We start from the raw sequence: 23,320 nt of genomic DNA, 5'->3' as shown, positions 1-23,320 counted from the left end.
TAGCCTTTTTTAATTCTTAAATTCAGCACATTGTTCCTAATAGTGGTTTCACACACTTGTTACCCCTGACTGCCACACACACTATTCCAGCAAATCAACATTTTGCTTAAGTTCATGGACATCTCCATAGTCACAGACTGTACCTTTAAACACCAGACTCCTGGCTTTGTACAGGCATTTGTATTCATCCCTACAGACAAATAATGGACAAGATGTTTTTTTTTCTTTTGCAGCTTTGTTTATTAACCTTTTTTTTCTGACAGTTTTTTTTTTCTGCTGAAATCCTTGATGAATACAAATTGCACAGTTGAATCTTCTCGGCAGCTGGAGTGACAAATACAGTATATAAATTCAAACAGAACAACAACAACAGAAAAAGACGAATTATCAGACACACGAGAGTGGCTCGGATTCTTCAGGAAATAAGTTTGAAGAACTAAGACATCTCTAGACTCTCTCTCCCCCCCCGTGTCACCAGAGCCTATCGCGTTGCGTGGCAGTTCAGGCCGTTCCACAAGCCCGCTAGTGTCACGTATCCCTACTGGAATACGATTTGCCCAAGAGGCAGACTGGCAAAGACAAGGCAAGTGCTTGTAAAGCCACAACAGGCATGTCTCGACGTCGCATTCTCAGGCCTTGGGAGTGGTCCCTTCAGTGGTTGTTTTCTCTAGCACGAAACGGTGTTTTGTATAAATAATTCCTTTGCTAGGAGTTGTTTTTTTTTGTTGTGGTTTAAATGGGACTCTTTCAGAGGGGTCAGTGCCTCCCTATTTCTTTCGCCATATTTGAAAAAAAAACTGGTAAGCTGTCACTGAGGTCTTCTTTCTACAGTATGTGTACAGTTGGTCTTGCTTAATGAAGAAGTGCAAAATATAGAAAGTAAAATGACAAGTGCAAATATAAAGTAAAAACACAGACAACTGAACAAGAATGGAGACTCCAGCCACCACTTTTTGTGTATATACATGCCTTCCTTTTTTTCTTTCTACATGATGTCAATCATGATCTAAGTACAGTTTAAAAAAGAAAAAAGCAGGACAAAGCTCTCCGGCACTGTGGCCTCAGTTCCAGAGGGCTACTCACCAAGCCCTTTATAGAAAAAAAAAAAACAATAATAACAAAAAAAAAGCCATGTAATAAATTACTAATCGTGAAAACACCATTATCCTGGGCTATAGAAACTATACAACAATACTGGCTGAGGCAGAACCGATCGTTTTTAGTAAGTGGAGGCCACCCGCCCAGCCCTAACACACACACACACGCACACTCACAAAAGTTGGCATTGTGTGTATAAAAAAAAAGGAGAGAAAAAAAGACTTAACAGCCGTCCAGCAATGTAAAGTCAGTTCAATTTCCTCACGTACTTCAACCTCTCACCACACACACATACAGGGGCTAACATACACACAGGGCTCAACCATATGGGTAATATTTATCTTCCAGCTGGCGTCTGTCTATATACTGACCAGTTCAGACAAGTGTTTACTTACGACTGTTAAGACCAAGAGCTATTAAAATACTGAAACATGGCTGGTATGGGCTATGTGCATCAGCTTCTGCTGGGACATGGAGAGAAAACCATTGCTATTAAGATTGAGGGGTCACTATTAGAGATGTGTGTCTCCTAAGCAAGCTTCAGCTGGTAAATACAAAATCTTAACCCAAATTACACTGTATATAAAAGTTAATTTTGAGCAATGTAAACGCATAAAGGCATCTGGATATAGCGCAAAGCTCAAAGATTACATCCTTCATATAGCATGACATTCTGATTTTCTGTTTGATTTAAAGTTGGTTACATAGGAGTGCTAAAATAAGACAGAGACCTTAGCGATGCTTGCTTGGTTCTTGGCCCTACAGATACACTAGGCTAAGAAGTCTGGAGAATTCTTCTCTCCAATCTTTTAACACAGTTTCATTACAACCATCATGAAATACAAAACTACAAGACATACACAATCATCCAACCAGGGACTAACTTTGCAGGGATGAGGAGAGGGATGGGATTGGAGGGGCAAGTCAATGAGGAATCTACACATGCAGATACAAAAAAATAATCATAATAATAAGCATCACAAACAAGTGGTACTGTGGCACCCTTTCACTGGTAAAATCAGACGTTTTTTTCTTTTTTTAATCCCCCATCTTCTCTTTTTTTCTAATTTACTCAATTCATGTATCAGGTTCTCTCCTCCGATTGCTCTTCCTCCTCCTCCACCTCCACTCGACTCTGAGGAGTTTGTAGGTGTACATTCTTGAACCTCCTCTTGCACTCCACAGTTTGAGTCTCACAGGCAGTGAGGATGGGCACAGAGGGCTTCCTGCTCGTCAAAACAACAACAACGACAAAAAATTTGGTCACTTACTTTTTCATGAGGTGATGAGATCGACGACCACCGCCGCAGCCACCCCCGCTAACACCAACGGCAACGGGGGTGCTAATACATGAGAGAGACAGAGAAGCTTTTAAAAGGCAGAGAAGGCTAATGCTACGAGGCTAGTAAGTCCGTTTTGGCCGCCACGCCGAGAGGCAGAAGTCGCACCCCCCTCCCCCGCACAGTTTCAGGTGGGGGTGGGTGGGGTACTTTGACAATCAGGCGTGGTCTCCAATCTGGAACCTGCATCCTGGAGGGGCAGTCACAGTTTGTCAGTCATGGAAGTGGATGACGAATAAACTGCATAAGGGTCTCTGATGATGTGGCCAGTCCTGCTGCTTCCTGTGTGTGTGTGTGTGTGTGTGTGTGTGTGTGTGTGTGTGTGTCTGTGAGTTTGTATGTAATAGAGACTGAATATCCGTTGTGTGTATCTTTGCGTATATAAGTGTGTGTGTGTGTGTGTGTGTGTGTGTGTGTGTGTGTGTGTGTGTGTGTGTGTGTGTGTGTGTGTGTGCTGTGTTGAAAAAGTCTGAACTGGATTGACATTTTATGTCCTGCTGGGTTTTTTGGTCCCACTGGTGTGTGTTTGTGTCTGTATCTGTGTCTGTATCTCTGTGTGTATGTGTGTGTGTATGTGTGTGTGTGTGTGTGTGTGTGTGTGTGTGTGTGTGTGTGTGTGTGTGGGCTGGTGCTGGCAGGCAGTGGTTGGTCCCGTGGCATTCCAGAAGGTTCCAGAGGTTCAGAAGTAGAGAGCTGGTTCACTGCTGAAGTCTGACAAGGAGGAGCTATCGGCCGGCGTGAGCTGAAACACACACAGCACACAGACCGGCTCTTATCTCCCTCACTCCATTAAGGCAAGAGCAACAAGTCCCTATGTAGATAACCTTTAACACATCACAATACACGTGCACCAACTAGTAGACATGGCACAATATGTACCACCAACCACCAACATGAATTCAAAACAAAAATGTCTATCTTCAAACTCCAGGGCCCTTTAAAATTCTACACACGTCATTTGTTCAACACAATATGTGACCTTGAGAACTACAGTACAGTCAAGCATGGCAGTAAATCATTGGTCTTACCATGACCTCCTCTTGGGGCGTCTCTGTGCGTTGAGAATGGGACCCATCATGCTTGTCTTGATAGGCACTGTAATCCATACCGTGCTTCGGTGTGTAGTTTGACAGATCTGACAATCACAACACAAAGGTCTGGCATCAAGACACAAACAGGCAGCAAACAAACACGAATATATATTTAAGAATATATAAAACTGGTTATATATGTTTGTATAACACTCGTGGTGTTAACATGGCTACCATCATCAGTAATGGTAACTTGCACCATGGTACCAAAAAGTGTAAAGAGGCATGTTTCCCAGATGGCCAGCAGGTGTCTCCACTGATTCTAGTCTGTGAGGAGTTGTTGCGAGGCTAAAGCTTCAGTTTTTGTAGTTCCAGCTACTACTCCTAAAATAGCCTTTTATTTTCCCCCTAAAACGTACAGTCCTTCCACTCAACACACGAATGACAGATACCTTGGACCACATCTGTTCCAAACCCACCTCTTCAGAACGATGACTCAACATTTCCCTCTTTCAGTCGCGCTCTCGGTCACATCCTGCCATTGGCACTGCGACCGAAGCCATCAACCCACTTGCAAAACCCATTTCCCTTTATAGAGTGTGTGTGTGTGTGTGTGCGTGTGTGAAGGACTGCCACCCCTCTCTCCCTCTTTTTATCTCCACGCTGTTCATTCCCTCACTCCGATCCCTGTCCATTCATTCCATTCCCTCTCCCTCCTCCACCTCCTCTTCTCTTTTTCACACACTCTTTCCCCTTTTCTTTCCATCTTTACCATCCTCCTTCATTCTTTCATTGGTCTCTTCAAACATTTCCTCTGCTGCTGCCCCCCCTGCTTCCCTCTTCTTCCCTCTTTGCTACCATTGTCTTTAATTCCTTCTACCCAGTCATGTATCTTGTTTTGCTCTCTTCTCCCTCCCTCCTCCTTTCTTTCTCCTCCTCACCATTCCCTGACTCCTTCCTCTCTCCATTTCCTCTCTCTCTCTCTCTCTGTATTCTTTACCAGTGCTGTTGTTGGTGGTGGTGGTGGTGTGTGTGGGGGAGCTGGTGAAGCTGGCTCGCGGAATCCGCACACGCTCCAGGAGGCTCCGCTCCTCTTCCTTCCTCGGCCTTCCACCGTCCACCTCCTCCTCCTCCTCCTCCTCTTCCTCGTCCTCCTCGTCTCCGCTGCCCCACATGCTGTTCTCGGACGGGTACTCGAACGTGCTCTGCAGACTCGACTCATTGAAGGAGATCTTCAGCTGTATGAGAGAAACAGAGAGAAACAGAGAGAGAAAGAGAGAGAGAGAGAGAGAGAACAGAGGACCGAATGTGTTAGCAACAGAAAGCCATCTTCAGACCTCTCACAGTGCACTTTGTATACAACAAGACACACATTCTCTGCTTGAAGTCTCAATCAATTCACAGTGATGACTGACAATCTGTTTGCAACAGTGCATTCCAGAGAGAAGCCCGGTTTATGGAGTGCAATTCCGAGCCTGATGTAAAAGGATGGAACATTTTTTAAATGAAAATGCTTCAAAATAATGGCGCATTTCATGTAATAACGTGCGCTCCCTTATTAAAATGCATGAGGACGGCCTCCATGTTTAGTGACAAACAAAACATCAAACGCGGGCCACCAAAATAACATCACTTAGTGCCCGGGCATGAGCGGGAGGGGTTTTGTCAACACCGACGCGCATCGCTTTCATCCCTGAGAATCAAAGGGAGCTTTCTGACTCGTATCATTTCGAAGGTGAACTCGGTCGTTAGCGTTCGCCGCGCAGCGTCGCCTCGTCCTCCCTGAGAGCGGCCTCCATGAAAGCTATTAATTAAAGAACAGGTTATTAAGAGGCTCTGGAGCCGTCGTGGAGGGGGGGGGGGGGGGGGAGGACGGAGAGCTTTCATTAAGAGGCGGCTTGGCACAACTCAAAATGCTTTTGAGGACAGCTCTAATCCACTCTTGTCTCGCTTTATTCACAGAGGAGCCCTCAGTGTCCCAATACAAACAGACACACACACACACACACACACACACACACACACGCCATGGGAATAAACAGAGCCACGTTGCAACACCAAAATGAAAAAAAAAAAATGAAGCAGGCACACTTCATTACCGACAACACTTGGCTTTTGTCTGGCCTGCTTAAAAGGGCATATTAGTTTGGGCTGGTTTTGTTCAGGGTTTTGTTTGGTTTTCTTTTGTTTTCTACAGGCCTTGCAGCCTCTAAGCCCTGCTGTGGTGTCCTTGCCGAGGAGTTGGAGTTCTCTCAAAACGGTTGTCGGACCAGAGGAGCTTGGAGCGGTCACACCCTGAGGAGGAGGAGGAGGAAGAGGAGGGTTTTTAAAATGGCCGAAGGCTAAAGGGCATTCAGCCTGCTGTCTGCGCAGAGGATGCCATGCTAAATGAGGTGCCGTTACGCAACCCCGAGAGCCCACTTCCAAGAAGAGAATAACATCCCTGACAAAATTTACAATTTTCAGGAAAAACCATAGGAGTTCCGAGAGACATCGTACGCACATGCTGTATGTCTAAACATACACTCACCATAATGCCATTAAAAACATCCTTGTTTTTGACAGAATCATAACTCAGCGAGTGCATCACTACATCCTGAAGGTGCCTGAACCTGACCTACAGTACCAGTGGCTTTGTGCATCTCATACCGTTATTATAATTCTGCATTCATGCACTGTATAAGGTGTTGCGTTGTCTACAGATAATGTCCAAAGGAAAACGCAACCAACACAAGACAGGGTTCAAACAAGGATCACTTTACTTTCACTTTTAATCTCTAGTCATAAAATCAACATCATCATTCAGGTCACAAGAATGCCATAGGGATGTCATATACAGATAAAAATTCTCATGATATCTATTTTCCAAAACTGGAGTACTTTCGTGCCATCGCTGATGTTCACGTGATGCGATTGTAGACAGCTTTCTCGGACTTACTTTTTATGAGTGTTAATCGCCATTTTAACATTGTGAGTGATATGATGTCATGTACAGTACACGAGACGCCATGTCAGTCACTGATAAAGGCAATAGGACACTGTGACAACTGACAACACCAAATCAAACATTAGATGCCATGATGGCCAATGACAGAATCCTGGTATCTACAATCATGACATACTTGGATATGGCTGTGTATGTGGTTTCATATGGAAAGTTCGAGCACAGTGTTTAAGAAAAACAATTAGCAGCAAGCTAAACAGCTTACTTCCCTCAGGAAATTCATTCATTTTTATGCACTCATGGCCGACATGAATTAATCAGCGGTATTATGTTACTTGATTAAACATTAACATGCACGGTTAATTTCTTGCCGGTTATATTTACAGGCTACACAACTTGGGCAATATCTTAATGACACCAATTGAGATGCATGTAGATATGTGATGAAGTGGCTGTTTATTCAGGCCACATATCTTCAGGGGGTTTCCTTATTATAGCTTCCCTGAAGTAGCTCGACCCTTGTATCGTGATCAGTCATAAAAGTACGCAAAAATCTACTGTATTACAATTTCAACACAAGGAAACACACACAACCAGACAACAAATGCTTACACACACTTTTTGCTTCATCACAAAGGCTGTAAATACCAAGCAGATACCCACAGGTATTTTCATCCTTTCTACTATGAAGAGTGGCGTCAAATATAACACAAGTTTTGGCTTCTATTTCTGTGTAATGTCTTAGTAAGGGCCTTTGTGGTTAGGTTCACATTATGTGAAAACATCACACACATTTGTCTCATGGGGTTCTATTATAGAACCCCATAAATATAGACCCTATGTGTACACACACACACACACACACACACACAGTTTGCAGTATGTGGCAAGACACAGAGACCGAGGATGTCTCGTCAGACGCCCGATTTGTGATGAGGAAGTAGTATTATCAATCAAGTGTTTCACCAATTCACCAGACATGCCTACGTACATCCAGTCTGCATGGAACTAAATTTGGAGCTGGACTTCCGCTTTGCATACCAGGAATGTCCACCTCGGCCAAGAACGGGGTCAAATGACCATGACTGTGGTGACTGTGCTGGTACCTTTCCCCTTCAGTCTCCTTGTCATACATGACTTGCCCTAAATCTACTCTAATCTTCATCACAAGGCAGCGACCTCCACCCCCCCTAGTAATGTATAGGAGGCTATGTATAGGGATCTATGGAAGAACAGCAAACACACGCGTACACAGGAGTGCCTTTGTGTCGCTCACATCACCTGCTCTTTCACTCATTCTGCTGAAGACCCAACAAAACATGCACAAAGCATTATGCTGCAATCCAACACACAGACACACTTATATGCACACAGGCACACAGACACACAGACACACAGACACACAGACACACAGACACACAGACACAGAATATTAACAGCTTGTTTGTCACCCAATAACTATTAACCATCAGTATTTACAACCTCACAATGAAACTGGACTTGGTAGCGTTGATGTTCAAAAGTTTATCTAGCAGAGACAATAAAAGAACCTCAGCCAGCTGCTGCTGAAGCGGTTCCGAGAAGCAATATCTTGATTCCATCGTGATTTCAGCTGTACCATGACAACGTGTCTGGAGTAGCTTCCTGCGGAGAGAGACGAGTAGACCGCATCTCGTCCTGTGGCCCAGAGTGCACCGTTCGGTGTCAGTGAAAAAAAACACTCACTGTTATTAGTTTCTGTAATGGCCTCCAAATCGCACTTAGTGCGTTCATAAACTCAAACCAAGTTAGGAGATGCAATACGGTACAAAAAGATGGCCCTGAACTATATTTGAACTACAGTGTTGTTCTTCTGTCCCATTGTCTTCTGGTGCAAAAATGACCATACATGGTAGTAAGAGAGATGGGACTTAATAGTAAAATAGCTTAGAACTGCACACCATGATTCTTCTTAATGATCATAGCGCTTGCTGGTTACATAAGAGATAGCATCATGAATCTGTAAACAAGTTCGAAAAATGGCAACTAAGTTTGATTCAGGCCAAGCGATTCATAACCCAAATTGTGAAAAACTGTTTCAACAGTTAATTTTTTCGCTCTCTCTTGCAGTCTTTAACACAAACAAGCCATTCTAAAGCAAGTTGATCTAAGAACGTCTTTATTTAAAAATATTAGGGCTGCTCCAAAAAGGTTTACCTTAAAAGGAAAAAAAACATGGCCACTCAGTACCCCAAGCAGGGGCAGCCCAGGGCTAGCGATGATAACTGACCTCAATCAAGTCTCCTATTCAATGCAACACGCTGGGCACATCTGTGGACGGACACGCATTTGGGTGGCTTGTTAACACTGAAAATGAAATATTTTTCCCATGTCCAGTGTTGCATTTCTTGGCAGTTTTAGGGTGGTTCGCTCACCCACTGGATTTCCAACGCTTATCCACAATCCAATGGATCAACTCCACAATCAAACACTCGTTTGCCCGCACACATAAGCCAATCGAGCGGTAAGTGTGAATTAATTTTAAACGTCATCCCTCCGTCTCTGGCTTCTCCACACTGGCGTGGGCCTCAGAGGGGCCTGTGCTATTATTCCCGCTCCGGCTCCTGACTCATTCTCTCCCTGCAAGAGGCGCTCTCTGGTTTATTTGAACAGGGCAGGTCCTACTGAGGAGAAGCCCAGGGCCGTCTCTCTCTCTCTCCCTCTCTCTCTCTCTCTCTCCCTCTCTCTCTCCCTCTCTCTCTCCCTCTCTCTCTCCCTCTCTCTCTCTCTCTCTCTCTCCTTCCCTTTCTCTCTCGCTCTCTCCATAAGCCTGCAGCAGAGCAGAGCCCAGAGCCGTGCCAAAGGGAGCGAATCAATAAATCAAAGTAGCCTGTGGGATTACTTCCTCTCGGCTGGGGAAAGGGCTTCACTCGTTCGCTCGCTCGCTCACTCCATCCGTCCCATCCTCTCTCCCTTTCCTCCCCTCCTCTTCCCTCCATCCTGCTGTCAGGGGGCTCTGTGCCCACCCGTGGCTGTGAAAGGCCGCATTATTGAGCCAGAAGTGATGCATGAGCTTCTCTCTCTCTCCATCTCTCTCTATCTCTCTCTCTCTTTACAACCACTCCCTCGCTCTTCTTTCATCTCGATGTCATTCTCCCCCTCTCCGATGTGTCTTGCTCAGTCCCTCTCTCTCTCTCTCTCTTTCTTTCTCTCCTTTACTCATTCCCTCCTCCTCCTCCTCCGTCTTTCAGCGCTGTGTAATTCCCCTTCTCGTCAGTTTCTTCCTCTTCCTGTCCCTCTCTCTCTCTCTCTCTCTCTCTCTCTCTCTCTTTCTTTAACACATCTCTCCATGTCTCGCCATCTCTCCCTCTTTCTCTCTCACCCCTTCTCTTTCCCTCTCCCCCTCTCTCTTTCTCTCTCTCTATCGTCTCATTCGTCTGTCTGAGCTGAAGCTACATTAGGCCAGTTCCAGCCCCCAGGCCCTCCTCTCTTCCCTTCCCCCCCCCCCCCCCCCCCCCCCCTTCCCTCTCTCCTTCACCCCTAGCAGCAGGGGGGACCACCAGCCACCTCTAGCCCTGGCCTCCCCTGCCCAACTTGCCCTTCTCCGACCCCTCCACCCTCTCACACTCCCACACTTAAAGACACCAGAATGGGGTGGGATGACTCACACTACCAGGGCCGCTAATTTTAGCGCTTCCTTTAGCCGCGGTGCTATTGTGGTCCTATTGTCAGGCCCCCGGTGGTGCTTATTTGGCCTTTTTACCGCTTGCTGGCGTTGTGGCAACTGTCGCAAATGCCACGGTGCGAGAGTTCCTTGCTCGCTAGCTGTAATGAGGGCCTTCGGGGGCGACCGAGTGCGTAACCCCGGGAGTTCAGGCGCGCCGATTCTGTGTGTGTCTGAGTGCACATGAAAAGAAAAGGGCAGTGTGCCAGAGACAGAGTTTTCTGGGCCATTTAGATGGCCCGTCCTGATTTGGACTGGGCAGAGAGAGAGAGGGAGAGAGGGAGGGAGAGAGAGAGAGAGGGAGGGAGGGAGGGAGAGGGAGAGAGGGATAGAGGGAGAGAGGCAGAGGGAGAGAGAGAGAGAGAGAGAGACAGTTTCGGGTGAATGAGCAGACGGGAAAACTGTTTTCACATGGAGTGTGCGCATACACACACACACTCCAAGAGAGACACTCTTGGACAAGCTGAGAGACGAATAGGTAGACACCCTCACTCCCATACACACACACACACACGCACAGGCAATGGCAGGTCAGTAGGTTGTGCCCAGGTGAGTTATGAGCACTAGTCTACTTGGCACGGATAGCGTAGCTGAAGTTAAGTTGGCATGGGTGTGCTTAAGGCTGTCAGGTCAGACTAGAGCTATCTATAAAGAGATATCTGTGTGTGTGTGTGTGTGTGTGTGTGTGTGTGTGTGTGTGTGTGTGTGTGTGTGTGTGTGTGTGTGTGTGAGAGTGAGTGAGTGTGTGTTAGATGGACACAGAGAGAGAGAGCAGAGAGAGATAGATAGACAGAAAGAGAAAGAGACAGAGAGAGAGCAGAGAGATAGATAGACAGAAAGAGAAAGACAGAGAGAGAGAGAGAGCAGAGAGAGAGAGAGCAATAGACAGAAAGACAGAGAGAGAGAGAGAGAGAAAGAGAGAGAGGGTGGGAATACTACCGTACTGTAGCAAAGTTAGCGGAGGCTTTTCATTGAGGCATGGGGATAAACTGACCAGATGTCTGATTAAAGCTAATCTCTCAGCAGAGACTTTAATGGCTTAATATGAGGAGCCGGCAGGCTCCAGTACGAGGCCTCTCGAGAGCCGCGATTCTTCCCGCTCCACAGACACACACATGGAAAAGGCCAGAAGACTTTTTTTTGTGAACGACCTTTCGGTTTCCATGCAGAACTCTTCCATCACCAACCAATATATTTGTGTCAAAGACCCTACAGAACATGATTGAACTGCAGTCTCTGCCTGTGTTTTCTTTACACATAGCCCAAAAATCTTACTCAATCATCAACTCTGCATTGCACCACTACACTGCATCTACTGTCTCTAATTGTCTAGCATCTTATGGCTTTCTTGAGCACATCTGCGATTCTTTGGTGCTAGTTAAGACACACACACACAAGTCAGGACGTCTTCTGGCGTTACACTCAGTACAAATCGTCTGCAGATGTGTCCAAGTGCTCTCTAAGAAGATTTAGGAAGCACATCCTCTACTATCTGGGGCACGTGAACAGGTTAGCTTTCCAAACGTAAACATGTGATGTGACCGCTTAGGCAGGATAAGCTTTATTTGTATGGGATAGCAGGATAGGCTTTATCTGTGTGGGACATCAGCTACTGTAGGTGTCCTCGAATGCCTGCATCTGTGTGTGTGTGTGTGTGTGTGTGTGTGTGTGTGTGTTTGCATGTGACCTAAATTGTGAGTGGGTGCGCATATCTATTATCATATCTATTAACAAATCCATCTATCTAATCTATATATCAATATTTTCAATTATCTTGCTATATTACTTGCCACTAGCTTTGGCAACTATGCATCCAAAAATTCATGCCAGTATATCAACATTCAATTTCAATTTTAGAGAGAGAGAGAGAGAGTGTGTGTGTGTGTGTGTGTGTGTGTGTGTGTGTGTGTGTGTGTATGTGTGTGTGTGTGTGTGTGTGTTTGTATAAAACACTCGTAGGGTCTCCTCCCCTTGACGGATCACTGTGGTACACAGTCTATGTGGGCGTGAACGAGAGCTGGCATATTTGTTTGTCATCATCTTAACCGTTTCCAAGCTACGGCGTAAAAACTGAACGAGAGAGCGATAGATGAATGATGGGCCGGTGGAAAGACGAGAGACGGGAGGAAGGCAGACTGGGCAGGTCCACCTGTGTCATGTTTAGAATTCTAAAGCCGGCTGGCTGAAACTTCTGTTTGATGCTGATTTCATTCATGACAGACTTGGGTGTGAGGGTGTGTGTATGTGTACACAGCAAATGAGAGGGAGCAAAGGTTTGCATGAAAAGAAAGAGAGAGAAACAGAGAGAGTAAGAGAGAGAGAGAGAGAGAGACTTCCTTATCCAGGAATCCTAAATGACAGGATAGAATGGCCGTGGCCGTCTGTTGCCCGGCGACAGACACCATGGATATAACTGAAGGAGGGAGGGAAATGGGAGAGCGGGGGAGGAGAGGCGGCAGAGAAGAGGGGGAGAGAGAGAGGGAAGGAAAGAAGGTGGCAGAGGCTTAGGTTAACAGTGTCCGTACCCAAAACTAAGAGGACGGAAAGGCAGACAGTGGAAGAAAGACAGAAGCCAGACAAAGTAGATAGTCCTGATCCAGGATTTTAACACCCCACACAAAACAGGGTGAAAGTGAGACGATAATGGAGAGTTTGACACCCCCTTACTCTTAACACAAAACTATTTGACAGACACACAGGCGGAACTGCTCATGACAGAGCAGCACAACTGTACTAAATGCCTCTTATGTTCTTCAGCCATCTGCCATCTGCATCACCAGCACATTTGACTAGAATTTGCATGGTGTGTTTACCAAATAGTATCCATCTGCCGGCCCAAAGGCTACGGTGGCCTGTTGTTATACACAACGCCTACATGATTCCTAACCTCCATACGTGACGTTTTTTTTCCTGAAGGATCCCCGTTGTACACACAGACCAACACCAACACCAACAACACCACCAACACAAACACAAACACAAACACACACACAAACACACACAAACACACCTGCAAAACACAGGTCCATCCACTACACACACAGCTTTACACGCACACACAGGCAAACCATCCACACAGGCAGCTTTACATATGCGCATGCGCACACGCACGTACGCACACCCACACACACACGCACACACACACACACACACCGGGACCTGCTTGAATTAAACATGACTATGACAGCGGCGCTCTGCTGTCTGAATTCTAATTACTCCAGCGGTATTGAGAAGGCAATCATGCACACACGGCTAAGGGCCACTTTCACAGCCACAGCCACAGCCACACACATACTCTCTCTCATTCACACACACACACACACACACACACACACACACACACACACACACACACACACACACACACACACACACACACACACACACACACACACACACACACACACACACACACACACACACACACACACACACACACACACACACACACACACACACACACACACACACAAGAACCACTCAACACACGAAAGGGTCGCAAAATAAATACCACTACAGACTACATGACTGCATTCTTCATTGTCTATTTTAACTTTCTTTCTCTTTCACTAGCTCCCTCTCATGTACAGTACACACAAATAACACAACCGCACACTCAAACCAAATAGAATCTATCTGATCTACAGCACTCGTGGCAGCACTGAAGTTCTCCTCAGGCCAGCTAACGATTTGGCGCTAATGTTGTTCTCGGTCAGTGACAATCACCAGCAACATCGTTAAAACCCAGTCGCCGTGTGTGTGTGTGTGTGTGTGTGTGTGTGCGTGTGTGTGTGTGTGTCAGTGTGTCATCGGGGTGAGAGCCCTGGGTGGTAGAGGGGTATTCAAGCATTACACCAGCGCTTGGCTCACTGCCACTCTGCAGGACACAAAGCAGGGCCGAGGTCAGGCAAGGGACGGGAAGAGAGATGGAGGGAGAGGGGGAGAGAGAGAAAGAGGGAAGAGGGAGAGAGAGAGAAAGAGGGAAGAGGGAGAAAGAGAGAGAGAGAGAGAGGAAAGCGAGAAAGACAGACAGGCAGACAGACAGTGTGAGAAAAAGGAGTGTGATATTGGCATGTGGACACTGGTCAAGAGACAATGGGGGCAGATTTCTGTGTTATGTGTGTGTGTGTGTGCGCGCGTATGTGTGTGTGTGTGTGTGTGTGTGTGTGTGTGTGTGAAGGGGGGGGGGGGGGGGGGGGGCGTTACATGATGAGGAACAGATGACCAGACAGAAAGACAGAAAGACAGAGGGGTGCTGGGGCGATGCCGGTAACAGTAAGTAAACGCGAGCGAGTAGGAGTGGACATCCTCCCGTGAATGAATAATTAAACACGGTGGACTTTCACACCTCTAGTCAGAGATGTGGGGGACAGAATGATATCGCTAAGCGCTAACAGTTAGCCCTCTTTAGAGTATTCCCTAACACCAAAGGCTGACAGTGACCTCAAGCCCAGTGACCAAGGGATTCTTGAGCAGTTTATGTTATTACAGCCTGGTATGACCATAAAACCCCAAAATGCTCTTGCTAAGGCTAACAGTTAGCCCTCACAAAGCCTCACATGTGATCTCAAACCCGGTGACCAAAGGATTCTTGAACAGGTAATTTTATTACAGCCTGGCATGACCATAAAACTCCTTTGTTTTCTTTCCCGAGAATAGTTACTCATTAATGGAGCGGCTGTTCCATGACATCAGCCGGTAAAGGAATCTCTGCAGTTTGTCATTACCATTCATTGCCCAAGCCAGTTCCATCACGTCAATGTTACACACCCCGTACCAAGTTTGACCTCCACCTATGGTATCTATAGCCATCGATGTAAACTCGTTTAGGAAGACTGATGACTTGTGGTGGGCAGTCTGCCGGTCTCATGACCTGGTCAGTACAGACACAGTGGCTGGGGATTCTTAATGGGAGTAAATCTGCTGCAGACCCACACAACAGAGACAGACTTGTAACAGAAACACAATGGAGTACCATTGTGGAAGACTATTGTCTTCCAGAGCCACATGCCGCCTGTGTAAATACACAAAGTCGCCATGCCGAGTTTATTTCCCTCATTCACGACACGCTGAGTATATCCATCAGCTCGGATGACTCAGTAGTAGGCTATAGTGGGGAAGTCCTCCAGGACAGCATGGCAACCCTCTTGGGAAAAACAAACAAGCAAATCATAGTGGACAGCTGCTTCACAACAACTACAGTACAGACTGCTGTAATGGCTGAGGATTCGTGAGGGTGTGTGTGCCTTCACTGCCCCACTCTATCTCTCTGTGTGCGCGTGTGTGTGTGTGTGTGTGTGTGTGTGTGTGTGTGTCACTGACGCATCACCTCACCCTTAGCCAAGCCTACACACAACAAATACACACGTGTAGTCTCTGGAAGAGCGGCCTGTGTACCCTTGCCCCTTCGACAGCGCCCGAGAGCCCCCACGCCCAGAGCAAACAGGGCAATTATGACAGCGAGGTGCCGGAGAATCTCCCGACAGTGCAAACAAGAGTCAGGTGGTGAGCGACACACACACACACACAGTCAGTCCCCCACTTACAAACAATAAACATCTAGTCCACACACTCATGCTCACATATACACTGTAGAGAGAGAGAGAGAGAGAGAGATGCAGGAGATGTGACCGGCAACCACAGACGCTTCAGCAAACACACTAATAACGTAAAGAAACCTGGGAGTACACGACAACACACAATAGAAACAAATCTCTGACACAATGTATGACTGATGTAGACCTGAACAGTGTCAAAACTTTTAAAGTGTAAACAATGTACAGATCAGTGACAGATTCTAATGGTACTGTTGACTTAATTTAAATGCAAGTTAGCTTGTTGTGCACATAGAATATTCTGGTGCTGACTGAGTGCTCCAGAGTTTCAAACCATGTCTAATGCTTAACCATGATGTTCCACTTCTGTAAAACTGTACCAAGAACAACTACAGCAGCAAACTAGCCAGAGGAACTTCCTTGCCTGTTTCAGCTTTGAAAACCATTTTTAGTTACATAACCCCTATGTATGCTTCAACAGCTTAACCCAATAAACTAATTACAGAGAAATCTACAGTATCAATTACAAATGACGGCAACTCCAAGGGGGTAACTCTCTACTTAACCAGAGACCTGTAACGATAATGAGACACACACACACATGCATACATTCACACAGATTCATGAATACGCAGTTAAGAGTTAGGCCTACGCTATGCCCAAACACACAAAAACACACATATATGAACACACAAACACACACGGGTCTACTCTTTAAATGAAGGACTGTATGTGTGTGTACACATAAGCACGCAGACTCATACAGCACACCCATATGCACGTACACACGTGCACACCCACACGCACACAAACACACACACACAGACACACACACAGCATCTGCTTTAGACTCTTGCCCTTGCGACTGCCTGCCTGTATGGTTTCCTGCCCATAATGACAGATCAGCGTGCTTCCAAAGCCTCAGACCAGACCAGAACAAGCAGCTCCGCCCTTTCCATCTCTCCAGCAGCAGCCAAAGCCTACTGCCCGGACAGCACAAGCACACAGACAATAGGGTGCCATCCAGAGTCATCCGTTATCAATCTACATTCACTCCCAATCACATTAATCCACATTCCTATTCACTCATATTAATCCACATTCATTCCCAATCCCAATCAAAGTCATTTACATTCACTCCTAGCCACGTAAAAAAAAAAAATTCACTGCAGAATGGTGGATGGAATTCCCTACAGTTCTGGCACAGAAAAATCCACATTACAGGGTTTGCATACATCTTATCAGAAAGGCTCACAACATGCTGAGGTTGTGCCTGACCTATATAGTCTCTCCTCCCATCCGCCCCCCCACCCCACCCCCAACCCCACCACGGTCGAGCTCGAGGTGCACCACACAGCGAGTCACGAGCAAACACCAAGGAGCAAAGGACAATCTTGATTAGCCCAGCCCGGGCACAATGCTTCCGCTGGGGACAGGAGTGGGAAGAGGCGGCATGGAGACTGGAGAACGAGCGGAACTTTAGACCTACTGAAGCCACGGCCGCAGCTAAGGAGCTCAGAGGCCACAGCAGCGGCGGCAGCATCGGCAGCGGCGGCGTTCCAGTTTCGGCCCTAGAATTCCATGGAAAACAAAATCCCCTCCCTCCCCTCCTCTCTCTCTCTCTCTCTCTCTCTCTCCCTCTCACAACCTCACTGGTCTGTCCCAGGAACTCCGTCAGAAACGGCTGGCCCACAAAAATGTGTGAGAAAGTTTAAAAGAGAGGGGGAAAGGAAAGAGAGCGGGAGGAGAGAGGGAGGGAGGGATGCAGAACGATGGAACCAGTATGAGAGACACAGCATGATGCACCATCAGGCCAAAAAATATGAAGGGAGAAAGACACAGATAGAGAGAAGGGAAGAGAAAGAAAAGAGAAGCGAACAGAAGAGAAGTGGGGAAGGAAAAAAGGTTTTTATGACTGTGCGTGGTAACGATGGAAACCGTGGTGAATATTTCTCCAGCTGCATGTCTTCACCATGTGCTACTGAACAGCGTCACACCGAGTGATGTGACTTTAAAAAAAAAAAAAATTCCCCCGGTAAACCCTTCCTCTTTCAAACAGGGGCCTCAGCAGCCCACAAACACCACACTGAGACGTCACCCCATCCCTCAGTGGCAGAGCCCATACACTCCGCCCTGGCGTGTACAGGGCTGGAATTCCACACAAATTGCCCTTGATGCTTAAAAAACCCCAGTCCAACCTTTGCCACAGGGTGCACACAAAACAAAACAAAACAAAAAAACAAGTCTGTGTGGAATGCAGGAACACAATGGGGCATAGCGTATTCTCGGCCAATTGTGACAGTGTTATTAATTCAATTGGGTGTGCAAGGGACTAAAAAAAAAAAGACACACACACACACACAGGCTCTTTTCTCTTTCTCCCTTTCTTTCACTCTCACATAAAAGTGCACATACACACTTACACACACACACACACACACCCACACACCCACACACACACACACACACACAGATCAGCCCTTGCTGGCATCTGAGCAGGCGGCTCTCGTTAATGCCAGTGTGCGTCTCCATGGTTGGCAGGAGAGTCCTTCTTCCCCTCTGGGTGTGACATGAGCGTTGGCTGGGAGGGTGAGGCGGGGAGGGATGTCAGTAATGCCCCAAAGCTTTGGGGCAAAAGGATTAGGCCAAGCCAAGGAGTCCTCCCCGGGCCCGGTGCTGTGTTTTTGTTTCATAGCCAGGAGCAACAAAACTGCCCTGTGCTGCTGACTAAGCTTACTGTATTTACTGTTACTGTATTTACTGAATGAGGCTGGCGCTACGCCTCATCATGTTTGGTTCATATTCAGCCTCTAAAAAATGAACAAATACAAAAATAAAAGTGTCACAAGCAGTGGTGGTGGGTGGGAGGGAATGGAGATGCTGATGCTGTTCTTTGTTTCTCATGCTCTATCCTCATCTGACAGAGGAACTGATACTAGTCCGCTGAGACAAGACATTTATCAACATATGTCTCACCAAAACACAACTTGGAAAGAAAACACCACTTCCCTTTAACAACTGAAAATAACCTACTCATCTCCTCCTAGACTGCTTTGTGAGCAAGTGTTTGGCTGGTCACCTATTGTGGCAAGCCACAAAAGCCTTCCAAATCCTGCAAGCTCAAAAACTCTCCATGTCTCTCTCTCTCTCTCTGTGTGCTCAGATCATGTGGCGGTTTCTGGCCGCTCCTTGCTCTGTTCAGAATTACACACGACTGCAGAATGCACGGATCTCCTCTAATTGCCCCCACACCTGTGTCACCTGACCACGCCAGGACAACGCCTGGCTCGAAGTCAAAGGAACAAAAACGTTTATAACAACAGAATCAATGTCTGCGGAATGTCAACTAGCCGCAAGACAAACAGTAGTGAGGGAAAGTCAACAAAAGGAACCGTATTAGACGCAATTTCGTGATAAACCTCAAGCTGTTATTACAACATTTTCAGAGAGCCAGCACTCGTAGCTGCCCACCCTCATTTAGAGCCTAAGCAATCAGTCATGGGCTTTTAATCATTCCCAGCTAAACACATTGTTTGGATCATAGGGTCACTTAACAACACAGAGGCGGGTAGGTGCCTGAAGCAGGCTGCTAAGCTCCCGTGGATGTGAGACCCTGGGGCGGATGTGGGCCTGATCTGGGACGGCTCAGGCAGATCTGGGCCAGCCCTGGGCCCGATCTGGCCCCCAGAATCTGTGGATTCGGTCAGGTTTTCCCAGCCAAATCCCCGGGATCAGGTAACGGCTTGATGAGATTGCCCAGTCAATAAGCCTCAAGTACACCCTAACCCAATAAGGCGGCCGGCAGCACAACGACACGCTTCAGCTGGACGGTGGTCCACAGCGCTGCATACCTTTGAACTGCGCAGCTTTCAGTGCTGCAACCTAATAATGAGACTCTGCGCAATCTCTGGTCTCTCACAAAGCCACTCACGGGCCAGACAGCACAGCAGCAACCCCGGCCCTGAGCTTTGGGTGTTCTGCAATCCTCACTGACAAATTGCCAAGCATGAGCTACTGTACACGCAGCTAAATATGTGAAATATCTCAGCAAGACAAAATGAAAACAAAACAAAAAACAAACCAATGACATTCCATCCAGAGGAAATGGGCTGTGTGTGCATTAACTAAAAAGCATAAAAACCGGGTCAAGTTTGCCTTGCATGTTAAATGAGCCAGTGCTTCAGCCAGAGTTATCACACATTTACGATGCACTAAACAGATACAGATGGAAAAATTGAGAGCAGATTGTGTTTTTAACTAAGCTTGCTTTGTTTTAAAGCTATGAACTCCTGCTATAAACAGTGCAAGGCTACTTTACCTTTCTGCCTGTGGATCCAGATGTGGACAGGCAGGAACGGCCAAGTGACAGATAGCCACCGATGACCTCGATCTCGTCTACCGCCGGGTAGCGCTTCTTCAGCAGCGTGCCCAGCTGGGCGTAGGGGGCCTGGGAGGCCCCAGCACCCGCCACGGGTGACCCAGCGGCCGAGTCCTGGGGATCGGGTGAGGCTGCCTGTGGCTCCTGCTTGCGCTTGGGCACCACCGTGAACGTGTTGCCCTTACGCTTCTGCACCACGGGGCTGGCGCTCGGCTGACCAGGTGGTGTGGGCTCCACGTCCACATCGTCAATGTTGGTGACCGGAAGTTTCTCAGCAGGCAGTGGCGGGGATGGCTGGGCCACCGGTTCGGTCTTGGGCTGTGAGGGGGGCGCGGGGGAGGTGGGCAACGCAGGTGTTGGACTGCTGGGCACAGACTGACCGAGCAGCAGCTCCTTTTTGGCTGGCCTGGGACCCCTCTCGGACTCGCGCTTTTTGGAGACGGGCGGCGTCGGGGGCGGCACGACCCGACTGGTTGGCACTGCTGCGGCGGCTGCTGCTAGAGTCGAGTTCAGGGGGGCAGGGAAGGTGGTCGGCTCGGACGGCCGCTGGGAAGACGGCGGGGGGGACAGGACCGGGCTGGAGGGCGTGGTGCTACCCGGGGAGGAGGCAGAGGAGACGGAGGAGCTGCGGCGAGCCTTGGGGATGACCGTGAAGGACTTGCGGGACTGCAGGCGCAGGTTGGCGAGAGCGCGGGCCTGCAGGTCGCCGGTGGGGACCAGGGAGAGGTCCGGCCGGGGGGCCGGGCGAAACTCGAAGGTGGGTGACGTGGGGGAACCCGGTGGCTGGGGGGAGCCGGGGCCGTCATCTGAGACGTCGGCACGTGCACGCACTGGAGAACATGGCACCTTGGGAGGCTTGGAGGACCCATCTGTTTGATCCCATTCTCGCTCACGGATGGGCTTGGAGGAACCGACCCTGTCTGCCTCCTCTCTTGGGTTGATGGTGATCCGACGACCACCACGGCTGGACTCCAAGCTCCGGAGGAGGGCAGACACGGGCTGAGGGGAAGCAGGAGGGCTCTCCACATCAGAAAGAGGAGGCTGTGCTTTTGTTTTGGAAGACTGAGAAATCTGTGGGCTGAACGGCACTGACCTGTCCAAGGTGTGTACGGGCGAGCCGGGCACAGAGGATGTGACTGACTTTGGCACCAGATCTGGCTTTGGTGGTGGTCGGGATCTTGGCCTCACGGAAGTAGAATCTAACTCTAAGAGGTTCTCAGTGCTCCGCGACCTGGGTTGCAGTTTACCGTAGTTACGGTCGAATTTCTGCAGCATGCGACTCACCCTGCCCTGACTGTCAGCAAGGTCGGCCAGTTCCGAACCGTGACCCACAGTGCTTAAGTTCTCCTCGCTTTTACTGAGTGCGGAATCATAAATAACTACCTCCTTTGCGCGTATCTCCGTAACCGGACTACCTCTCCTTTCTAACAGATCGTTAAGAGAGCTATAGCTACTTACACCGTTCTGCTGCAGTTTAGATGCATGTTTAATGCCGCTTCCCTCCGGAAAGTAATCAGGATCGGATTCGATAATGATGATGTTCTCTGCACGAATAGTCCGAATTCCAGGAACACTGCCATACAGTTCCAATATGTGTTGCATGGGACCTGAGCTATCCCGATCCAGTTGCTTCTTTCGCTCCTTCTCTAATTTAATAAAAGGGTTTTCCTCCAACGGACCTAAACTCTCCTGTAATACTAGGCTCTCTTCAGTTCCGTTGTCCCTTACCTTACTCTCAGCTGATTTTGGGTCGTAGGATTCTATGGCCGTCCACAGCTCTTTTGTTTTCACCGGTGAGAGCTCCGGGGATTTGGGGGTGCCGCTGCCACGCTTGCTACTGAAAAACTGGTTGGCAGGGGTGATGGTATAGTTCCCGTTAGGATTAGCGCCGCTGGCATCGTCCTTATTTTTAGATCCGCTATTTCCTGTTACCTCGCCATTGACACGAGATGTGGTTGCGCTCGATGAAGACTCGCCACCTGCTCCAGACCCGCTGCCTTTTGCTTTCCTCCGTTCGAGGATCTCTCGTTTCCAGGCCGGCATCCTCGGGCTCTCCTGCCCGGATTCTTGGCGGAGCACACGAACGTCGCCTCCGCCCGACATTGCAGGAGAAAAGGAGTATCTCCGGAGCCTGGGTTCTGATGTTCCAGGACTGGAACGAAACGCAAAATCCGCTGCCTGACGCTGTACCTGCAGCACCGCTATCACACACACGCACACATCTTTCAATCGCCTTCTGTGTTCCCTGCGATGTCGCCCTGTCTACGGACACTACCCCGCCCTCTGCACCTGTAAGCCTTCGACGTCACCCTTGAGTCGGAAGATCTGAGCCCCAAGAAGGCATCTCATTTGGTCATATGGATCTGGACTACACCCCCTCTTTACATATCACACCACCCACCATAGGAAGGCACTCCCCTTTCTATTGTGAACAACAGAGAAAGACATGCCAATCAAATGACCTAGGCTCAACCCACTTTATATCAATTAACTCTTTCAGTGCTGATACATTTCTATAATATTAGCTTGACTAGCCTATGCTTTGCGTTTCCACATTTGAAAACTAAAATGTAACAGCCATGTTAACATAATTAGCATTAGGCTAAATCAGTTTCCAAATTACAAAATGTTTTCTGCAATTCACAAATTAATGTGAATACAACAAAGAAGGGATAGCCAATATTCTATCAAAATTGGGCCATGCTATTTTCACGTGCCAATTGCGTGCACCTAAAATAGCCAGTCAATGAAATAATATAGGCCTATGCCTATTTGAGACTGTTTGTATTGTTTAGGCTATTTGTAACAAAGACACAAACGTGATTAGGCATGATAATTCCTAATGAGATTAGGCTACTGCTGTATAAATACATATTGCATTTCCTGCCTACCATAGGAAGAGCATTACAGCTGGGTCTTCATGAAAAATGTATGACGATGCTGTTCTTACGAGCACTGAATTCAAATGAACCACGTTTACACTGTCTGGTAGAGGTAGTCGAGGAAACAGAGACTGCTGCGTTCAAAACCACTCGGAGGTCGGATGTTTCTTCACATTTCTCTGATGGATGAACATTTCGTTTGTAAACTCAGACTTTCAGCAACGTCCCATTTAACTTTTTTTCTTGAAACAGGACGGAAAACAATCGACTTCCGAGTTTGTCTGGAACACAACACTGTACGAGAATTTCTTGAGAGAATGTTAGGCATGTTATCAAATAGAACAAGATATCAGTAGCTGCCTACTTTATGTGACAGAGATAGGCAACTA

At 47.7% G+C, this 23,320-nt stretch overlaps 1 protein-coding gene across 1 annotated transcript; it reads right to left on the bottom strand.

Moving 5' to 3' along the window:
• Positions 1-221: 221 nt before the first annotated feature.
• Positions 222-22,263, bottom strand: tprn (taperin). The gene is made up of 4 exons (XM_062553792.1): positions 19,990-22,263; positions 4,470-4,707; positions 3,467-3,573; positions 222-3,180 (listed from the first exon to the last, which is right to left on the bottom strand). Exons 1-4 carry the CDS (start codon positions 22,150-22,152, stop codon positions 3,118-3,120), a joined length of 2,571 nt encoding a protein of 856 aa, XP_062409776.1. The 5' UTR covers positions 22,153-22,263; the 3' UTR covers positions 222-3,117.
• Positions 22,264-23,320: the final 1,057 nt, after the last annotated feature.

Source organism: Sardina pilchardus, chromosome 14 (assembly GCF_963854185.1).
Source record: "Sardina pilchardus chromosome 14, fSarPil1.1, whole genome shotgun sequence".
NCBI lineage: Eukaryota > Metazoa > Chordata > Actinopteri > Clupeiformes > Clupeidae > Sardina > Sardina pilchardus.
The sequence above is the reverse complement of the archived record's forward strand: the minus strand, read 5'-3'. Positions and strand labels throughout refer to the sequence as shown.